The following is a 20,982-nucleotide window of genomic DNA, read 5'->3' on the forward strand; positions in this document are numbered from 1 at the left end:
TCCAGCCTGCAGTCAGTGTACTGGTCTCTGTGATCGAGTCACTGGGGCTCAGTTTTAGAGGCAGCGGCTGCAGCCTGCGGTCAGTGTTCTGGTCTCTGTGAGGGAGTCACTCTGACTCAGTATTATAGACAGCGGCTCCAGCCTGCGGTCAGTGTACTGGTCTCTGTGCTGGAGTCACTGGGGCTCAGTTTTAGAGGCAGCGGCTCCAGCCTGCAGTCAGTGTACTGGTCTCTGTGATGGAGTCACTGGGGCTCAGTTTTAGAGGCAGCGGCTCCAGCCTGCGGTCAGTGTGCTGGTCTCTGTGATGATGTCACTGGGCCTCAGTTTTAGAGACAGCGGCTCTAGCCTACAGTCAGTGTACTGGTCTCTGTAATGGAGTTTTTGGGCCTCAGTTTTACAGACAGCGGCTCCAGCCTACGGTCAGTGTACTGGTCTCTGTAATGGAGTCACTGGGGCTCAGTATTAGAGACAGCGGCTCCAGCCTGCGGTCAGTGTACTGGTCTCTGTGATGGAGTCACTGGGGCTCAGTAAAAGAGACAGCGGCACCAGCCTGCGGTCAGTGTACTGGTCTCTGTGATGGAGTCACTGGGGCTCAGTATTAGAGACAGCGGCACCAGCCTGCGGTCAGTGTACTGGTCTCTGTGATGGAGTCACTCTGTCTCAGTATTAGAGACAGCGGCCCCAGCCTGTGGTCAGTGTACTGGTCTCTGTGATGATGTCAGCAAGGCTCTAGCCTGCTGCCCATATGTGGCCCCTGTAACTGTAAAGGCAGCTGTCGTCTGGCCTTAGCTGCTGTGTTAGGTGCTCTCTTGGAGTTTCCTCCCGCTGGAGTCAAAGACACACTGTTTTATTTACAGAGTGTTCCACCCTGCTACTGATACTGACTTTAGGTTTGTATTAAAGGGTGAGAGGAACATTTGTTAGTAGAGCTATTGTGGCAGGCCGGCAGGAAGGTGTTCAGGGTGGCGGTGAGCAGTAACAGGAGACACAACAGGTGACAATGGCCACAATACATCCGGCAACACACCTAAAAACCACTATGGCTGCCTGGTACTGGTAGCCGTTCTCGTGGGAAGTGTAGAGATGCTGTTGCTGCTCCACGGCATGGTCTGGGGATTCTCTTACCTTCACAGCACTACCAAGCAGAGATGTCAGACTCTTCACCCTGTCGCATCCCAGTGCCACTGTGACACCTTCACATCAGTCCTAAGGACTCAACAGTGACACGTCACTCGAGCTAGTCAGAGACCCTGACTAGCTCCTTGGTGCCAGTCTGTCCATCTAGGGGAGTGAGAGCATTGTCCGTGCAAGCCGCAGTCTCAAGAAATGTCTAGTGCCTCAGACTCTAGAGGCCAAACCAGCACCAGCCTGTCCTAGAGATACAGTGGCCTGCCACTGCTCAGTGAACCACCATGCAAACCCGATCCACAGTTACAGCTGCACTACATCACCACCACCCAACACAGCATTCATGTCCTCACAACCCATCCAGAAACGCCATAAGGGCAAGGCATGGTTGTAGGAAAGAAGGATCTGCTTCTTATGGTTATCCCCACTTTTTGCTGATGTCTCACTGTTTTTGGAATAGTTTGACTGGTATCCTGCTATTCGGGACCCCAGTCTATCTGCTTTCTCCCTTAAATTGTTATGTTTGTACTTTAGGCACACTTCAGATTGGATATTGGGGTACTCTTATCAGTCCCTAATATATGGTACACATGTACCCAGAGGCCTCCCATAGGCTGAAGCATGTATTATGCCACCCATGAGAAGCCATTTAAAATGACACAACAGGTCTGCTACTACAATGTGTATAAGCTGGTGCTTTCACCACTTACTAAGATATAGGTTCCCTATGTCTATCTAAATCACTACACTTAAAATCAGTCACCCCTATGGCACGCCTTATCAATCCTGAAGGCAGGGTGCTGGGTGTTACGTGAGAGGGTGCCCCTGCATGAGTAGGGCCCCTCTGCAGCCTTCAGAGACCATTCTCCCGGGTTGTCTGTGATGCAGCCAGACATATAGGTAAAGGTGCATTATAACTAGGGCTCCCGTTTTTCAGTTTTTACGGATTTGTACATATAAATACAGACGGAAAACTATATTTCCTTTGTCAGTATTTATATTTAAAAATGGCAAAATACTAGCACATTTTGCCGGGCTTCCGTGCACAAGACAGTGTACATGATGCTAGACACAACCAATCAAGCATTTGGGAATGCGCGCAATGTTGCGATGCCGGTCTTTAACAAAATCATCCCGGAGCGTGCTGTGAAGGAAAGTTTGAGGGCAGTGGAGGTGCAGGGGCTCCAAGAAGGGGTGAGAAAAACAAGAAAGCCTTGTTAACAAGTGAATGGTCTTATTAAAGACCTGTGAAGTACTGGGGTGCTGCGGTGTCTCAGCCGGGGCTGACACACAACAAGGGGGGTTAGGTACAGGCCTATTAGTTATCTAGTACACACTATAAATCAGTCCTCAATTACCCTCTGAGACAGATTCACCACCAAGTCGAAGATTAAAGAGAGGCAGCCAAGCAAAGTTAGACAGTCTCAATACCCATAGTAACACGCACAAAGACTCTGCAGATAGAAAGGCACGTACACATAAACGCTCTCTAACAACAAAATTGTTGTAGATCGGCTTTTCTGTAATATTAACTTAAGTTTTCACTATTATGCTCTTAATGCTCTTGTCACCTGGCTATAGGTGCTGCTGGGAGAACAATCTGGGTGTTGTACATTCTATGCTGCTTGAAAACGTTGTGTTAGATGTAGTTTACTTTATTGCAGGCTTTGTTAGGTTTTTAGGTCTCGCGACCTATCAATGCGCGCAAGCACAATGAGCGTAGCGAGAATTCATGTCCTCAAAACGCTCGTGAAACCAAGGGTTTCGTTCGTGCGGTTTTGTTTAAGTTCACGTGAATCACGTGACCAAACAAGTACGCGCATTCACGGCCGCACAGCACATCAAAGGGCTTCGCCCAGCGTGCGCTCTGCGGCTTCTCCTCCCCTAATTGCATTATCAGGTACGTGTTGGCTCACCCCCAAACCTTCTCTCAGTTTTCGTTTTGCTTACTCGCTGTGTGCCTCTCTACCCCTTCCATGCTGCTTAGTCATCTCCTTGTTGCCGTACGCTTTACTAGGTCTCACTGGGTGCTTCTTTACTCCCTTCCCCGTGTTACATTCTCATTTTGTTCACATCTCTTAATAGCAGTGAAACGTTGCCTTTTTTCATTTCAAATGCATTAAATCTGTAAATGTGCTCTCCGATTTAATTTCAGTTGGGCAGAAAGCATATTTTCTGTTAAAAGGATTAAATGGGTCTTACCTCAATGCAGTTTATTGCTTCCTGGAAGACACGTTCCTTCCTTATCTGGGATTATTATAATCCTTGTTTTATTTTCTCTGAGTCGGTTTTTAAAATAGTTTAGCTCTGTTTTCTTGTTTTCCTCTTCTTACCAGCTACACTACAAACTTGCCCTTCAAGTAGAAAACCACTTTTTCACATGTCTGTACATTGCTCCATAAGGCTACATGAGTCATGCTTTCACTTCGCCCAAAAATTACATGTTTTCGGACCTAACAATAAAACAGCAGACGTAGCTGAACGGTGGCCTAGCCCTGACCATGCTCGTTAACATCCACTGCTTCTAAAAAGGGTCACCTTTGAAGCTGAACAAACATCCGAAATTACGAATGGCACTGGTTACAGCAATTTTTGTAGCAATGCTTGTCTCTTTCCCAGGCAACATTGTGTCTGGAGCTCAAAATGTAGCCATAAAAATACAAAGTGTTTTGCACACGGCAATCACCACACAAGAATGTGAAATCCTGACCAGTCGCACTCAAAGTACCGCAATTGGGAAACACCAAACACATCGGTGTCAAAGCATCGCGACTTTGACATCGGATGAACGTTTACATCGCATGCCTTTAGTGCGCATGCAACGAGGACGCGAGGCCATTAACATCGCATGTCATTGCAACGCATGCGATGTTAACGTGCGTTCTCATTGCATGCGTTCTCATCGCAACGGTTACTATAATCGAAATACAAACATTACGGATTTTAATGACACAGGGGATTCAAACATTTCGGATGGGTTATACTGATATGTGGCAAACATTTAAGATGGATTTAACTGATATGTTGGATTAAAAATGCACAGTAACAACAATTTCGCATTTTATTTCACATTTTACTGATATATGGAATTAAAAATGCAAATTAAGAACTTGCATTGTGGCATGACATATAACTCTCCCGACTTTGGTGCTGTCAAGCAGGGTTCAAGAGTCCTATCAACAAAACTTTTTTATGGGAAAAATTATACTGATATGTGGGATTAAAAATGCAAATTAACAAACATGAAAACAGTTGTGGCATTCAAACATTTAGGATGGATTTAACTGATATGTGGGATTACAAATGCAAATTAACAACAATTTCGCATTTTACTGATATATGGGAATCAAAATGCATATTAAGAACTTGCATTGTGGCATGACGTATAACACTCCCAACTTTGGTGCTGTCAAGCAGGGTTCGAGTCTCCTATCAAGGAATTTTTTTTATGGATTTACAGGAAAAATAGATGGATGTATGCCTGGGTGAGTGCTGGTGGATGGATGGATGGATGGGTGTATGGGTGTATGTATGGATGCAGGGATGGATGGATGGGTGTATGGGTGTATGTATGGATGCAGGGATGGATGGATGGGTGAAGGCGGATGGATGGATGGGTGTATGGATGCAGGGATGGATGGGTGTATGGATGCAGGGGTGTATGGATGGGTGTATGGGTGGATGGATGGATGGGTGCATGGGTGTATGTATGGATGCAGAGATGGATGGATGGGTGATGGCGGATGGATGGATGGATGGGTGTATGGATGCTGGGATGGATGGATGGGTGTATGGATGCAGGGAGGGATGGATGTATGGATGCAGGGATGTATGGATGGGTGCATGGGTGGATGGATGGATCGGTGTATGGGTGTATGTATGGATGCAGGGATGGATGGATGGGTGATGGCGGATGGATGGATGGGTGTATGGATGCAGGGATGGATGGATGGATGGGTGTATGGATGCAGGGATGTATGTATGGATGGATGGGGTGTATGCTTGGATGAATTATGAAAATTACCGTTGAACCATGCAAAAACTAAAACACATACACAAGAACACGTTTGAACCTTTTTATTTTCTTTACATACCAAATACTTCCAAGCACTGGCGTTGCCAATAGGTCTCGCAGTAGGAAAGTTGGAGCTATTACAATTGCAAATAACAATGCCTTTTATTTTTGTTTTCATTTTAAAAACATGAAGGGCTTTGTCATTTACAAAACCAATAGCTCCAACTTTCCTACTGCGAGACCTATTGTCAACACCAGTGCTTGTTAGAAAATACAGCTGCACCTTCACAAATAAGGGATGCTCGAAGTCCAATAAACTAGTAGCCTTGAGCCATGCTCCCCAAACATAGTAGCCTTGAAATGGAACAGAGAAGAGCACGAGGTATTTTCGAATTTTAGCACCAGGCCCACTTCCAAACTCGCCAGTGTTTACTTATGCTGCTTGCTGAAAACCTGCTCCTTTCCTGAGGTTTTAACACAGGGAGCGATTATTCGGGACGCTGGAGGCTGCAAAAACAATGCTAGGATTTCAGCCACATGAGTTTCAAAAAATGCTCCCTCATCCACGTTCGAACCTATAGTGACACCTTAAGTTCGGACATGGATGAGGGAGCATTTTTTAACCTGCATTAGGGCCTAAGGTACCGCTGCTATACCACTGGCTGTGTGATCTTGCATCAAGTGTTTAACAGTTATGTCCTTGCTTTCATTGTGATTTAACTAGGCAGTGCAACTTTATTATCCACTTAGAACAGATTCCAGATTTTGAATCATATCAATTATCTCTGACTTCAGTTGCATATTATTACTTTTAACGTCTCACAACTTTTGAATACTTTCAGGGCTATTTTTAAATAAAATAGCTACCATTATGTGAGCGGTAGCTAGCAGAATCATCCCGGAGCCTGCTGTGGCCAAGGGGCTGTGAAGGAAAGTTTGAGGGCAGTGAAGATGCAGGAGCACTAAGAAGGGGTGAAAAAAACAACAAAGCTTTGTTAATACTTTTTAAAGACCTGTGAAGTACTATGGTGCGGCTGCAAGAAGACAGACGGCAGCCCGGGAAGCTGCCTCAGCCCAGGCTGACACACAAAGGGGGGGTGGGGACTGGAGCCCTTTGAGCCAGATAGGTGTTGCACCCCTGGTGGGAGAGATGGCCCCACTGTACAACCGGGGAACCTGTACAATCCATGCTAATGAGGTCTGACCACTTGGAAACTAGCCAGCGCAATGTGAGTGCTTGGCATGATGTTTTGTGAAACAATGCACTGGAGACAGCTATCAACAGATCTGTACATTCATCCTTACAGTTCGACCAAATACAACACTAATCCCCTCCAGCAGAGTCCTAGCCAAGCAATTGATTGAAATTCTTCAAAATGTATTCCCTCATCCATGCAAGCAGCTATTGCCCTCCGAGGTCTCTCCTCTCGTACATTGACGGTGACAGTGTCCTCACATAACAACCGATCGCATGTGTGCATTGTCAATTTAAATAAATGTGGAAAAATACTAGCTGTAGCATCGTCTTTTGCTTGTAGCAAAAATAAATGTGGATAAATCCAGAAAATATAAATATGGATAAATACAGAGGGAAATGGCAACAAAATAAATACCATAAAACCTCGCGGTAAACGCTATCTTTAAAACGGCTGCTTAGAAACAGGTGTTTGATGTCAAACACCTTCGAATCATACCTCCACACCGTTACCGGTGTGGGAGGTATGATTCCACCCTCCAGAAGTAAGCTTCGTAGTTCACTGGGCTACCCTGTACCAGCTTTCTCGACCCTGGCAGCACAAAATGGATGCTGCCAGCCTCAGACAAATTTCTGCCCTCCTGCTGCTGGGCCAAGCTCGAGCAGAGGAAGACATGACAATAGGCATCCTGTCACAGGGAGGTTTAACCACCTTTCAGACAGGGTTTAGTGTATTGGGGCTGGGTGGGTGCACTCTGAGAGTGCCAGAAAGTCTGCACTGGGGCCCATTTGGTGTCCCTCTGCAAAGTCCAGTTCAACCCTGTTCTGGGAGCCAGTGGCTCCTGCTCTGGTGCAAAACTGGACAAAGGACATGGGTGTAGCCACCCCTCTGTCCTGCCCCTCCCATAGGAGGGACCCCTGAATCTGTCCTATGCTCTTGCATGGGTATAAGAGAGCTTACCTTACTTAGGCTCTTTGGATTTTACCTATACAAGATTCTGCTACAGAAGATACCAAGTACTTTGACTGTCTGCACGACGCTGGACGACTGAAGAATCTCCCTTGGAGTAAAGGAGTTACTCCCCTGCCCTAGCAGGCAACTAAGCACATCTGACAGGCTTGCATTTCCCAAGCTCCTGAGGACTCTGAAGATTTCTGCAACCCAGGACATGAGTTTCAGAAGGTCCCTGAGGTTGATCTGCCCTCTCAGCAATTCTGAGGCCAGTATCCCTCGTGGGGACTGCGCAATTTGAACCCTTCTGCACCGAGTATATTTCCAGTTGCATATGCTTGGTGGTGATTCCCGATGTTTTGCATTGGACTCTGTGTAGTCCTGACCCCGAGCCGTATTTGCACCAAAGTACTCCGGCCTCCTCAGACCGATTGCTCCGTGGGCTGGTACTTTGCGAACTTGCTTGAGGTCTCCATGCGACTCCTGGTCTGTTGACCTGTGGGTCCTGGCGAGGGTCATCTTGTTTGTTCTTGGGCTTCCCTGGTTGCTCCAGACGTGCCCTGACTCTTCATTGCTTGGAAAGTCCCCTGGACCTTGCTGGTCTACACCATATCCTGTTTGTCCTTCTGAGTGTGTTGCATTTGCCAAGGCTTGTTGATGCTCCAGTCCGACACCGACCCCTCAGCACTCTACATCCTTCGTGAGACAGCTCACCTCCTGCTCCTCATCAGCCTAGACATCTCCGGGTCCTCGTGGCTGAAGCATCAAGCATCTCATCACCGCACCTGAAGCACCCAACATCGGTGGGCATTCGACTACTGAGCCCCTGATCAACTGAAGTAACACAGACTCTGTCCCTCTGCTTTCAGGTTCCTTCCTTCCAGAATCCAGGCTTGGATTCCACCGGACACTTTTCACCTTCATGGCAGCAGTACTTCTTTTTGGCACTTGAAAACTTCTGAGGTTTTCGACACCACTAGACCCCTATGCACCCAGCTCCTCTGGGATAGGTAATTTAGGTACCTTGGTATCCACAGGTGGGTTGGCCTTAGAACCTCTTAAGTTCCGAATGATTTGCTTGAAGTCCTCCTAGAAGTGTCCTTAACTTGTAAAACTGTATCCAAGACTTTCTCATAGAGTTGTACGGAGCCCGCGCTCGTGTTCACACACTGCACCCGTCCTCTGTGGGGTCCTAATTTACTCACCTGGGTGGTTCCTCGGGGTCCCAGTGATTCTACGTGCTCTAGGCACTGCGTCTATTCAAGCCGTGGTTGTTATACCATTTTCTTAGTTCATAGTTTGCCTCCCCCTGGAGCACGCTGTGTATTGTGCTACTTACACCAGTTCTATTGATATCATATTGTGTGACTTGTGTTCTATCCTTGTGTAGAGGATAGTAGAGAATGTTATATTAATAAATACATATTTTTATATAACTACTGTGTGGTTCTCCTTTCATTTAATTACTACTAAAGGTGATATTCTAGTAAAACAAGCTGCTTTACACTCCTTCGAGATTAAGCCTGAAGTCTGCTCTCCACAGCTACCACTAGGATAGCTTTCTAAAGGTTATCTTTGACCTCATACATCATAAGGGTCATTTGGACTGGTGCAAGGTGCCCACTTTAATTAGTGGAAGGCATATCTCAGGCCGACTGATTACAATGGTCTATTTAAAGGGCTCACCCTACTGGTAGCACAGATCAATTAGGTATTTGGCTTTTATGGTACCAGAATATTAATTTTACTTCTTTTTTTTTAAACTATCAGTCTGATCACTCTGTTTTGCCTTCTTACTACTTCATGTGTTTAATGGGATCTGGAGGCATTTTGGATTGGGCCGTAACTACTACTTAGCAACTAAACCCTAGTCCTGTGGTATTAATTAACTACTAAAGTCAGGGCTATCCCTCCTACCGCCTCCCTCAGAATGTAGGTGTCTCCTACTCCCATGGCCTCTCCCCTCCTACTATTTTTGTGCCCCCTCTGGACGAATCACACTCACTACAAAACATGGCTCCTTAATAGAAGGCAAGACTGATGTCTGAGGTTGAGTATGTTTACAATTTTAAATCTATATTTTAACCCCTGGTTTCCTCTCTTCTTCTTTCTTTCAGTCTGTCTCGGTGTCTGGACTCAGGGGGCCGCTGTAGATGTGATAAATGCCAGAGTGGGAGAGACGGTCACCCTCCCTGCCCCCGACACTGTGAATGTAATGACGTATACCTGGTACAGAGGGACAGCAGTGGCTGATCCACAGCTGATCTGCCATCGTTTCGTGTCAGCACCTTCACAGATCAATGGCCCCCAATATACGGGGCGCGAGACTTGTCAATCAAACGGATCTTTGGTGATCAGGGACCTGCTGACGAACTACACCGGAAATTACACCGTGAATGTGACACCGAATGGTCAAAGTCCGGTACAAGCCACCAGACAGCTGAGGGTCTATGGTAAGTGCCTGGCCTCCGCCCTGGAAGTCGATGATTCCACTTCCTCTGGGGGAGGATTATAGGTGACGTGTTATCTGTCTTTATCCAGGCACTTTCCATGAAGTGGTTAGGTTGACCTGTTCCATCTGATCATTGATATGCACATGATATACCCAATGATGCCATGGTTCACATGGGTGACATCCCTCCCCCTTCCGTAGGGACCAAGTTTAACCTCCAGAACCATGAGACGCATAGCAAGGCGCACAGATAAGTGTACAACACCTTCTAATGTTTCTGTATATCTTATTAAGGTTGTAGGATCTCAGTCCTGACGGAAAAACCTCATAGCCGTCAAGTCCCAAACAAGACCTTGAAATGCGTCACGTCAGGGGTATGTACTACAACATTTAAAACATGTGCAGGAATGAAGGGGGGAATTCCATTTGCTCTGACGTCAGAATTGAGGGCGGGAGGGGCACTCACATAATGCAGCCTATTTAAATACTACATGAATTTCTTTTTTTAAGTAGAGTACAATGGTATGCTAATTTATTTGCTTACACTTCAAAGAATGTTGCCTTTTTTCTAACTATTAGTTTGACCCACTGTTAACTCGCATAAATTCTGGACAGAAAATAGTGTTTTGAAGTTGCTGTAAGGGAGGACGAGAGCTGGTATTTTCAAGCCAAGATAGGTAAACGCAATTAAGAATAATTATAAAATAGGGCTCGTTTCCCCACAGAAACCAACAAGAAAACACCATTAAAGAATATTAATTCTATCTACTCTACACTATTCCTAAATAAGCGTTGAAGCAAATATAGCCTTTGCAGTTTTAAAAACGTTAAAGTCCTCTGCATGGTAACGGACGTGCACCCCTGCCCTGAGTGATCCAACTGGACTGATGTCTGGATCCCTAGTGCTGGTTTTTAGTCCTAGACAAACACGGATCAGGCGTGTGCGCCATGACATAGGCCTGCCCATGGATTGTTGTCTTGTTGGACTGAGAGGGGTGCCCAAAGTACCGCCCTCATAGTAGTGGAAGGCCACTTCCTTCACCAGGAGTTAAGTAACACAAGTGCAGTGGTGGCAGCATACCGTATAGTGATCAGTAGTAGTGAACAGGACCTTATTAGTTTGAAGCCTACCATAGCTGTTTGGTTGCAAAAAGACTTCTTATGCACATTCAGAAATCTTCCCTGTGATTTAACTCTCCCAATCGCTTACTATTGACTTTGTTGTTTGTAACTCACATTTGCTTGATTTCTGTTTGTTCGCTTTATTAGTTTATACAATCCGGCTAGAGATAATCCATCTGGTGGAGCATAGCCTGTTTCCTGCATTCTTCAATGAGTGCTCGCTTTCTGTGGACAGGCCAATACATTTTGGGTCATATTTATGACCCACTTTGCATCGTTCATGCATCACATAACGTGGTGCAAAAGCGATGCAAACCTTGAGTAAGATTTTGGAAGTCACGTAAAACCACTGTCCATGGCTCCAAAAATCTGGAGTAACGCAGAGCAAATTGCTGTGTTGCGCTAATCTGCCCTAGGAAGGCATTTGATTGGCATTGCATGGGTTTTCCCACACAACTCCCATGGGTTTTGAGGCATTCCCAGATTTACAAAACCTTGTAAACCTCGAAATGCGCCAAAATCTTCCACCTTCCCAGGGGAGGAGTAGGGAGGAAAAATATCTCTACATCTCCTCGTATCTTCCTCTTTCCATGTGTGCTGCATTCTTTAGCACAAATAGAAAGAGGAATAAGGCTGCCAGGATTGTTTTCGTGCAGGATGATGTCCCTTTCCGCACAACAACAATCCTGCATGCAACGCAGGGACTGTACCTGTGCTGGTGCTAGGCAGCCAAAAGGGCGCTAGCTCAGAGCAAAGGACAGGAATGCACTGTTTTCTTTTAAATACTATGTATTCCTGTCCTTTTCCTTTCACGCGGTACAGCGTAACAAGGTGTCTTCCCCGCTGCACTACGTAACAATGTCCTAAATATGCCCATTTGTTCCTATTTTGTCACATTTGCTGTTCATTCAAAGACAGAGGTCAAATGTCACACTCTGTTTTCTGATATGCCCCCTATCTATCACAAAATTACCTGGTTTTGCAAGGGCTGCACCTGCATTTTTGATCCTGGGCTCAGCAGCAATCTGGGGAAACCTACCGAACTCACACATTTCTGAAAACTAGATACCCAGGAAAGTCCAAGGAGGTGCGGATAGTTTGGATCCCCCAACGTTTCTTACCCAGAATCCCCTGCAAACCTCAAATTTAGCTGAAAAAAAATAAAACATTTCTCACATTTCTGTGTGGGAATGTTGTGGGATCACTGTTCTGACACAAATTTCCTACCACCCAATGTACCCCCAGGTTGCCCAAAACAAATGGTACCTCACTTGTGTGGGAGGAACAAGTACCAGCGGAAGGGAAGGGCCCAAAACGTATATTGTGGAGACATCAAAATGATCCATCACAAAATGAGCTGGTTTTGCAATGGGGGCACATGCATTTTTTGTCCCAGGCTCGGCGGCCATCTGGAGAAACCTACTATCCCAGACATTTCTGAAAACTAAACACCCGTCAAAGGCTAGGGAGGTGCAACTTGCGTGGATTCCCCAACGCTTTCCTACCCAGAATCCTCTGCATACCTCAAATTTAACTGAAAAAAGTTATTCTGTTTGGGAAAGTTGTGGGATCACTGTTATGATGTAAATTTCCTATCACCTAGTGTTCCCCCCTGATCTCCCGATAAAAATGGTTCCTCACTTGTGTGGGTGGACCAAACACCTGCAGCAGGGAAGGGCACAAAACCTATTGTGGAGACATCAAAATAATCTATCACAAAACAACCTGGTCTTGCATGTGGGGGTTAGATTTGGGGGTCTCTAGTTGGCAGAGGTAGGTACCTTTGACCAAATAGGGTCCCTTGCGTCTAGTCAGGGTAAGTGAGTACACACCTAAAATAACCCCTGCTCACCCCCTTCTTAGCTTGGCATGAGCAAACAGGCTTATCTCAGAGGCAGTGTGTAAGCGTATGCTCAGACGTAAGTACCTTGCTCACTTTGCCACTGGATTCAAGCAAGCCTGGCTGAAGACGGCTGTAATGCCAGAAACCGGTCTTAGGAAGCTTGAATCCGGTCCAGGGAAGGCATGGCTTGGCAGTTCTGGCTGGACTGTTCCCATGAGGCACAGGGTCAGACTGATTTGCATATGGCCATGTCTGAACTGGGGTGGCAGAGTGGGCTAAAGAACGGTGATGGATTAAACCCAGATCTCTTGACTGGGTGTGAGTGTTTGATTGGTTCAGATGCTCCGTCCATCACCACCCCTTTTTGTACCACTTTGTTCGCCATAAGTTGGCAGGGTATGCTCAGACGTGAGTCCCTTACTCACTTTGCCACTGGATTCAAGCAAGCCAGTCAGAAGACGGCTGAAATGCCAGAAACCGGTCCCCGGAAGCTTGTTTCCGGTCCAGGAAAGGCATGGCTTGGCAGCTCGGCCTGGACTGTTCCCATGAGGCACAGGGTCAGACTGATTTGCATATGGCCATGTCTGAACTGGTGTGGCAGAGTGGGCTAAAGAACGGTGATGGATTAAACCCAGATCTGTTGACTGGGTGTGAGTGTTTGATTGGTTCAGATGCTCCGTTCATCACCACCCCTTTTGTACCACTTCGTTCGCCATATGTTGGCAGGGTATGCTCAGACGTGAGTCCCTTGCTTACTTTGCCACTGGATTCAAGCAAGCTGGGCTGAAGACGGCTGAAATGCCAGAAACCGGTCCTCGGAAGCTTGTTTCTGGTCCAGGGAAGGCATGGCTTGGTAGTTTGGGTTGGACTGTTCCCATGAGGCACAGGGTCAGACTGTTTTGCATATGGCCATGTCTGAACTGGGGTGGCAGAGTGGGATAAAGAACGGTGATGGATTAAACCCAGATCTGTTGACTGGGTGTGAGTGTTTGATTAGTTCAGATGCTCCGTCCATCACCACCCCTTTTTGTACCATTTTGTTCGCCATAAGTTAGCAGGGTATGCTCAGACATGAGTGAGTCCCTTGCTCACTTTGCCACTGGATTCAAGCAAGCCGGGCTGAAGACGGCTGAAATGCCAGAAAACGGTCATCGGAAGCTTGTTTCTGGTCCAGGGAAGGCATGGTAATAAAAGCATTCAATTCCTGTAGTAGTTGTAGAGTAGCTTTAATGCTCAACCATCAACAAGCACAGCAACAGCAATTGAATCCACAGCAATTGAAATGTCATCATTCTAACAATGATGTAATCAGCTAGGAGACTCTTAAAGATACAGCAACATAACGCATCCCCTTTACATAAAAAATAAATAAAACAAAGCTTGGAAAACAGTGTAGAATAACAATAAAAAGAAACACAAGCAATAAAATATTAATGCATCACAAAGTCATTGAACTTCCTGGGGAGCTGTAAGGTCCTCCTAGGAGTAGCTCTTTGAAAACCAGAAGGAGAAGCAGAACTAGGATTAGTGGAAACACTAGGAGGAGCAGCACTAGGATAACCAAAGCATCTGGAATTACTATTGAAGTGATGCTTGACATCATTGCACTTGGGAAGCTTGGACATATTCCAAGTGCAACCATTATCCAAGGTGACAACATTTTTACTAATGGACACAATGGTGAAAGGACCAATGAAGTTCGAAACACCCTTGTGACCAAATCTCGGTTTTTTCACAAGCACACAATACCCTACATTCCATTTCCTAGATTTGACAACCATCCTAGCATCATAACGCTGTTTATATTTCTGCTGATAATTTGTCAAAGCCTCTCTCCTTTTCACTAACTTTTCAACACTGTCATTACAAACTTTCTCCGGAAGCCAAGTAGGATTCAGCTTAGAACAAGCTAATCTCCCCCTCAAAGCCTCAAAAGGAGATCTCTGCATGACAGCATTAGGAGTAGTTCGATGTGCCCACCACGTCTCCCTCAAAACACTGGCAAAAGAAACTTTGGACTCCAAAGCCCTCTGCGCACAACTCTTCACCGCTCTATTCATCCTTTCTGTGAGACCATTCGCCTGAGGAGAATAAAGAGCTGTTTTCTGATGAATGGTTCCCAAGTTACTCAAAAAACAACTCATCTCACAGGATGTGAATTGTACGCCATTGTCAGTGAGTAAGAAATTAGGCACACCTTCAGACACAAACACTTCTTTCAAAAACTCAATCACAGTTCTGGAATTTACAACACCCATGCATTTGGAAACCACCCATTTGGAAGTGTAATCTACCAACAACACAACAAATCTCTCATGAGAAGGCACACGTTCAAACGGACCTGCAATGTCTAACCCCAACTTTGTCCATACAGTGGCATGAACCTCAACAGGAGAAAGCGGAGCTTGGCTGGAGGTGCGTGATTTGTCATTGACAGCACATAAATGACAATCTTTGACTACAGATTCCACCATGCGATCCATACCAGGCCACCAGTACCTCTCTCTAATCTGAGCCTTCGTGAGATTCCTTCCTAAATGCCCTTCGTGAGCAAGATTAACAACTTTTTCCCTTAGGATATTTGGGGGCACGATTCTGTCACCTCTCATTAAATTATCTTCGAAAATAGACAAATCATCCTTTACTGTCCAATAAGGCTTCAAAACACTCTCAAGAGTATCATAGTTGGGCCATCCGTTCTTGATGACGACTTTTAATGAATGAAAAATGACATCATCCTCGACACACTATAACCATGTTTCCTTGGATATGCTAGACTCCAATATCCAATTTATACATGTTGTGACACCATCAGCAACACAATCTCTTTGAATTGGAAGACGTGATAAACAATGAGCAGGCTTATTATTCTGTCCTGGAATATACTGCACCTTAAAATTATACTCCTGCAAGCCTTCACTCCATCTTTTTAACCTGGGAGTCATATGATCACTCTGATGACAAGAGAAAATTTGAACCAAGGGACGATGATCAGATTTCACAACAAACGGTATCCCCCACAAATAAAATTTGAAATGAAGTACAAACCGAAATACTGCTAACGCTTCTCTTTCAATACATGAATAATTGAACTCAGCTTCCCTTAAGGCTCTTGAGGCGAAAGCTACAACAACTTCTCCATTAACAACCTGGGAAAGTACAGCACCCAAACCCTTAAGACTGGCATCAGTTGTCAAAATAGTCTTAAGTTTTGCGTCGAAATGACTTAGAGTAGGCATTTTACCAATTTCCTTCTTCACCAGTTCGAAAGCTTTGTCACAGTCAACAGACCACAAAAAATGTACACCTTTCTTCAAGAGAGACCTTATGGGCTCAACAAGACTGGCAAAACCCTTCACAAACTTGGAATAAAATTCTGCCATTCCTAGGAACGATTTAACTTGATCCTTGTCAACTGGTGTTGGTGCATTAACAATGCTCTCCGCCAATTCTAATTTGGGTTGAATTCCGCTCCCAGAGATGACATGTCCCAAATACGTGACTGACTCCAAACCAATGCGACACTTTTCTTTCTTGACAGTAAGACCACTAGCATTTAACCTATCCAAAACTGATCTCAACACCTTGTCATGCTGACTCTCATCCACTCCATGAACCAAGATATCGTCTTGAAAAAACATTACGTTGGAAAGACTGCCAAGAACCATTTTCATTACTCTTTGAAAACAAGCAGCGGCCGAAGCCAGACCAAAAGGCATTCTTAGGAATTGGTAAGCACTCAATGGTGTGACAAAAGATGTCAAATGTCTAGAATCCTCATGTAAAACGATTTGGTGGTAAGCAGAGGAAACATCGAGAACACTGAATATCTTCGCTCCTTTCAAAATACTAATGCTCTCCGCTATGTTGGGCAATGGTTGTCGATCTACCCAGATCCATTCGTTCAAGCCACGCAAATCCACACACATCCTGATTGATTTCCCACCATCCTTGGGTGCCAAAACTACTGGACTCAGCCATTCAGAGGACTCAATCTCTTCAATCACCTTCAGATCCAACAATCTCTCAATCTCATGCTTCAGTGGCTCCAGCATCAAATTAGGTACTTTCCTGACCTTGTGTACACATGGCTTGGCAGACTTTTTAAGAATGATTCTGTGTTCGAATCCCTTCAAACATCCCAAGGTGTCAGAAAAAACTTTAGGATAATCAGTAAAATATTTGTCAGATCCAGTCACAAAATCAACCTGAGTGAGAGGCAAACTAGGAAGAAAATCTTCCATCAGCATGACTTGATTCTTGGGATCTAGTGCCCCAGGGTTAAGAATAATACCTAGATCATGCTGATGTCGCCATCCTAGCAGATTGTCACCTCTGACAGCAACATAAACCTTGCCATTGATACTCTTACCTCTAAAAGAGATGTTAGCTACAGTGTAACCTAAAATTTCTATTTTAGACTTGTTATAACTAAGCGGAGAAATGTCAGGAGGTAAGAGTTGAACATTTTCTAAACCTAGAACTTCATCCCAAATCTTGTTTCCAATTAAAGTAAAGGGAGACCCAGAATCTGCCATGAGTTTAAAATTGAATTTGTCAATTCTTATATCACAGAATGGCATATAAATATGTTCTGTATCAACCATCTCATCATTAACATTAGAAACTACAACTGTACGTACAATGTCAGAATTGGATTCATTGGTATCTCTCTTCTTACTAGACCTACACACGCGTGCATAGTGTCCTTTAATTCCACAGTTATTGCAAATACTGTCTTTCGCATAACAATTAGGAAAATTAGAAGAGTGTGAAAAACTTCCACACCTAAAACAACGCATTCTCTGGCTGTTAAAAAGACGTTGTTGACAAAATTCAAGTTCCTTAGATGAAGTAGATTCTTTAGAAACGGAAGAACGATTGTCAAAGAAACTTTTCTGAGGTACTGAAGTCCTTTGAGGTGGTTTGTTTTTAGAACCAACATTGACTTTGGCAACATCTTCACAACAGTCAGAAGTAAAATCCTCCTCCTCTAGCATATGTACAGATTCAGAAACTTTTTTTTATTATCATTAACAGTATGACTTTCATCTTCTTTATTTTTCCTTATTTCTTTGACCCATGTAGAAGTGTTCTCCATTCCCTCAACAATACTTACAGCTTCTTTCAAAGTGGGATTCTTAGACAATAACTTCTCTTGAACCCTAGAGCTGTTTGTGCATCGAACAAGTTGATCTCTAACAAGAGATTCAGCCAAATCTCCAAAAGCACAGGTACGAGAAAGAGTTTTCAAAGCAGCAACATACGTACCAACACGTTCGTGAGAACCTTGGACACGAGTGAAGAACCTATGTCGTTCCAACACAACATTAATCCTTGGACCAAAATACTGTTCTAACATAGTCATTGACATCTCGAAGACATCTGCAGGCTCACCATCAGCTCCACCAACAGGTATACTGTCCATACTATCATAAGTGTGTCTACCCTCAACTCCCAAATTATGTAACAAAATGGCTTGTTTCCTAAAAGCCGAAAACTTTTCTCCTCCTATTGCAACTAAATAAGAGTCAAACAAATTCCTCCATCTCTTCCAAGGAAGAATGGGTTCACCTTCCTCTGAAAGAAAAGGTGGAGGTTGTGACATGCTAGACGTAGTAGCCATAATGAGAAAGAGAAAAAAAAACCACAAAGATAATAAAAATTAGGAAAAGAGTATAGAAAGATGCAATGATAGCTAGCAAACTAACAAGTTATTGTACATATCATTGGAATGCTCAAATTCCAACTGTGTAGTAAGTCTAAAATAGTATAATCAGAAATGTACAATGCAAACTAACTAAGCAATATATAGTTGTGCTGTGCACATCAGCGTAAGTAGTCCAAACCTTAAAATAAATTGATGTGCAGCTGTGCACATCAGCGAGAAAATGATGACCAATATGCAGATAGTGAAAATGAATAAACGATGCTTCCAATTCAATGCGCTGTTGTGTGCATGAGCGCTGAAAATCGTATTGAAAATTGAAGGTCGAAGCAGGATTTACTGATGCACAGCCGTGCGTATTAGCATTGAGTCAGTTGTCAAGGAGACAGGACAACAATGGCTGACAGCATGATGACAAGCAACGTCGCGCGTGAGCGTCAGGACGTTGTTTGAAGACGTGAGGCTCTTCGTCGAGGAGACGCCAGCAGAGAACACAGGGATCGAGCGCAAGACTAGAAGGCTGCTCGCGATGCTCCACGCGAGGCAGATTTGAAGGTAAACAAATGTACAAAGATTGTCAAGTTGCTCGCGCGATGTTGCACACGAGATAGATTTTAGTAAGAAACAGATGTAAGGAGCGTTACACACAACGGTGTGTTAGTTCCAAATGAGTAAAGTACATAGAAAAATACATACGATTTTCTGGATTCCCTTTCTCTTACACACAAGTGTGGAGTGTGAAGTCAGATGGCCAAAAGACAGAAGATTTTCACAGGGAAGACCAAATGAAAGTCAGGAAGTCCAACAATTAATAAAATAAAAATGGAAAATACAGTAAAGCACACAGATCCAATAGTCCAAGATAAATCAATCCAATGAGAAAAATGCAGGGTATCCAAATACAGTGGTGTGTTCAGAATAAACAATTCCAGACCAATCCAAAAGTCGATGAAAGGAAGTCCAAATAAATAATCCAAGTGTAGGGGAGTTGATGGTTGAAAGTACCTGTCCCCAATCAGGCCTTGACCCTCGTCGCCAGTAATAAAAGCACTCAATTCCTGTAGTAGTTGTAGAGTAGCTTTAATGCTCAACCATCAACAAGCACAGCAACAGCAACTGAATCCACAGCAATTGAAATGTCATCATTCTAACAATGATGTAATCAGCTAGGAGACTCTTAAAGATACAGCAACATAACACATGGCTTGGCAGTTCTGGTTGGACTTTTCCCATGAGGCACAGGGTCAGACTGTTTTGCATATGGCCATGTCTGAACTGGGGTGGCAGAGTGGGCTAAAGAACGTTGATGGATTAAACCCAGATCTGTTGACTGGGTGTGAGTGTTTGATTGGTTCAGATGCTCCGTCCATCACCACCCCCTTTTGTACCGCCTTGTTCGCCATAAATTGGCAGGGTATGCTCAGACGTGAGTCCCTTGCTCACTTTGCCACTGGATTCGAACAAACCAGGCTGAAGACGGCTGAAATACCAGTAACCGGTCCTCGGAAGCTTATTTCAGGTCCAGGAAAGGCATGGCTTGGCAGTTCCGACTGGACTTTTCCCTTGAGGCACAGGGTCAGACTGTTTTGCATATGGCCATGTCTGAACTGGGGTGGCAGAGTGGGCTAAAGAACGGTGATGGATAAAACCCAGATCTGTTGACTGGGTGTGAGTGTTTGATTGGTTCAGATGCTCCGTCTATCACCACCCCCTATTGTACCACCATGAGGATACAGTCTTGGTCCCTATGATTCAGAATCTTTGCAATCAGAGTCCTGGGATGGGCACCTGGCTGAGGTGGCGGCCCAAGCGCTGGATGTGCCTGCTCAATGATGAATATTGCAGAGAGATCTGCTTTGCCTCCTTGATCCACCGTTTGAAGAAGAGTTCTGGTGTTTTCCCTTCTGCGCCCTCTGGAAATCCACAAAGCAAAGATTGCACCTTCGGGAGCGTCCTTTTGCATCTTTGGCCTGCCGCTCCAGGGCTGCTGTTTTCATAGATAGGTCTATTAATGTTTCCTTTAATGTAGAGACTTCGCTTTGTAGCTCTGTATCATTTTATTTTGTGGCTGCAGACTGTTCCGCGAGAGTGCGGAGATCTGTCTGCAGCAGCCCAACTTCCAGGGACATTGCATACATTTTTTCCTGAATGGCTGTGCTAGAGGCCTCAATGGCTGCGAGGATTTGTGCTCCAGTGGGCTCTAGCTATGTAGCGTCATTCTCCAATGGTGCCTCGCGTCCGGGTCCTGCTTTGTGACACTCCCCTGTGCTGTGTAGTCGTCCATCTTCATTTGTTGAACCCCTCTTTGCGGCCTCTCCTTGCCCATGTTAAAGGCTCTTAAATAGGCTGTGGATTGCTCCCATTTACTTTGCGTTTCTGCTGCATCTTCTTCGCCTGCATGGCCGCCGTGATATTCAGCTGGGGCCTGATCCAGGCCGCGATCCAGCCTATCTGCAGTGCCAAGGTGTAGGACCACTCTGGTTCCTTCCTGTGTTCAGTCTGTAAAGAATTACTTATCTTTATACTCTGGGTCTGTGGACAGACTGCATGTCCCTAGGTCAAGTGTGAGGCATTCAGTGTGCTTGCCCACTGATGCTCGAGTAGGCA

The 20,982-nt window shown here is 44.9% G+C and overlaps 1 protein-coding gene across 1 annotated transcript in view; it reads left to right on the plus strand.

Moving 5' to 3' along the window:
* Window positions 1-20,982, plus strand: part of LOC147706586 (uncharacterized) — a 487,499-nt gene that overhangs the window by 462,756 nt on the left and 3,761 nt on the right. The window contains exon 15 of the mRNA XM_086929635.1: window positions 9,408-9,743. Coding sequence (XP_086785761.1) covers window positions 9,408-9,743 — 336 coding nt within the window. The remainder of the gene's footprint in view (window positions 1-9,407; window positions 9,744-20,982) is intronic.

The sequence above is a fragment of the Lissotriton vulgaris genome, chromosome 7, assembly GCF_964263255.1.
Source record: "Lissotriton vulgaris chromosome 7, aLisVul1.2, whole genome shotgun sequence".
Classification (NCBI taxonomy): Eukaryota; Metazoa; Chordata; class Amphibia; order Caudata; family Salamandridae; genus Lissotriton; species Lissotriton vulgaris.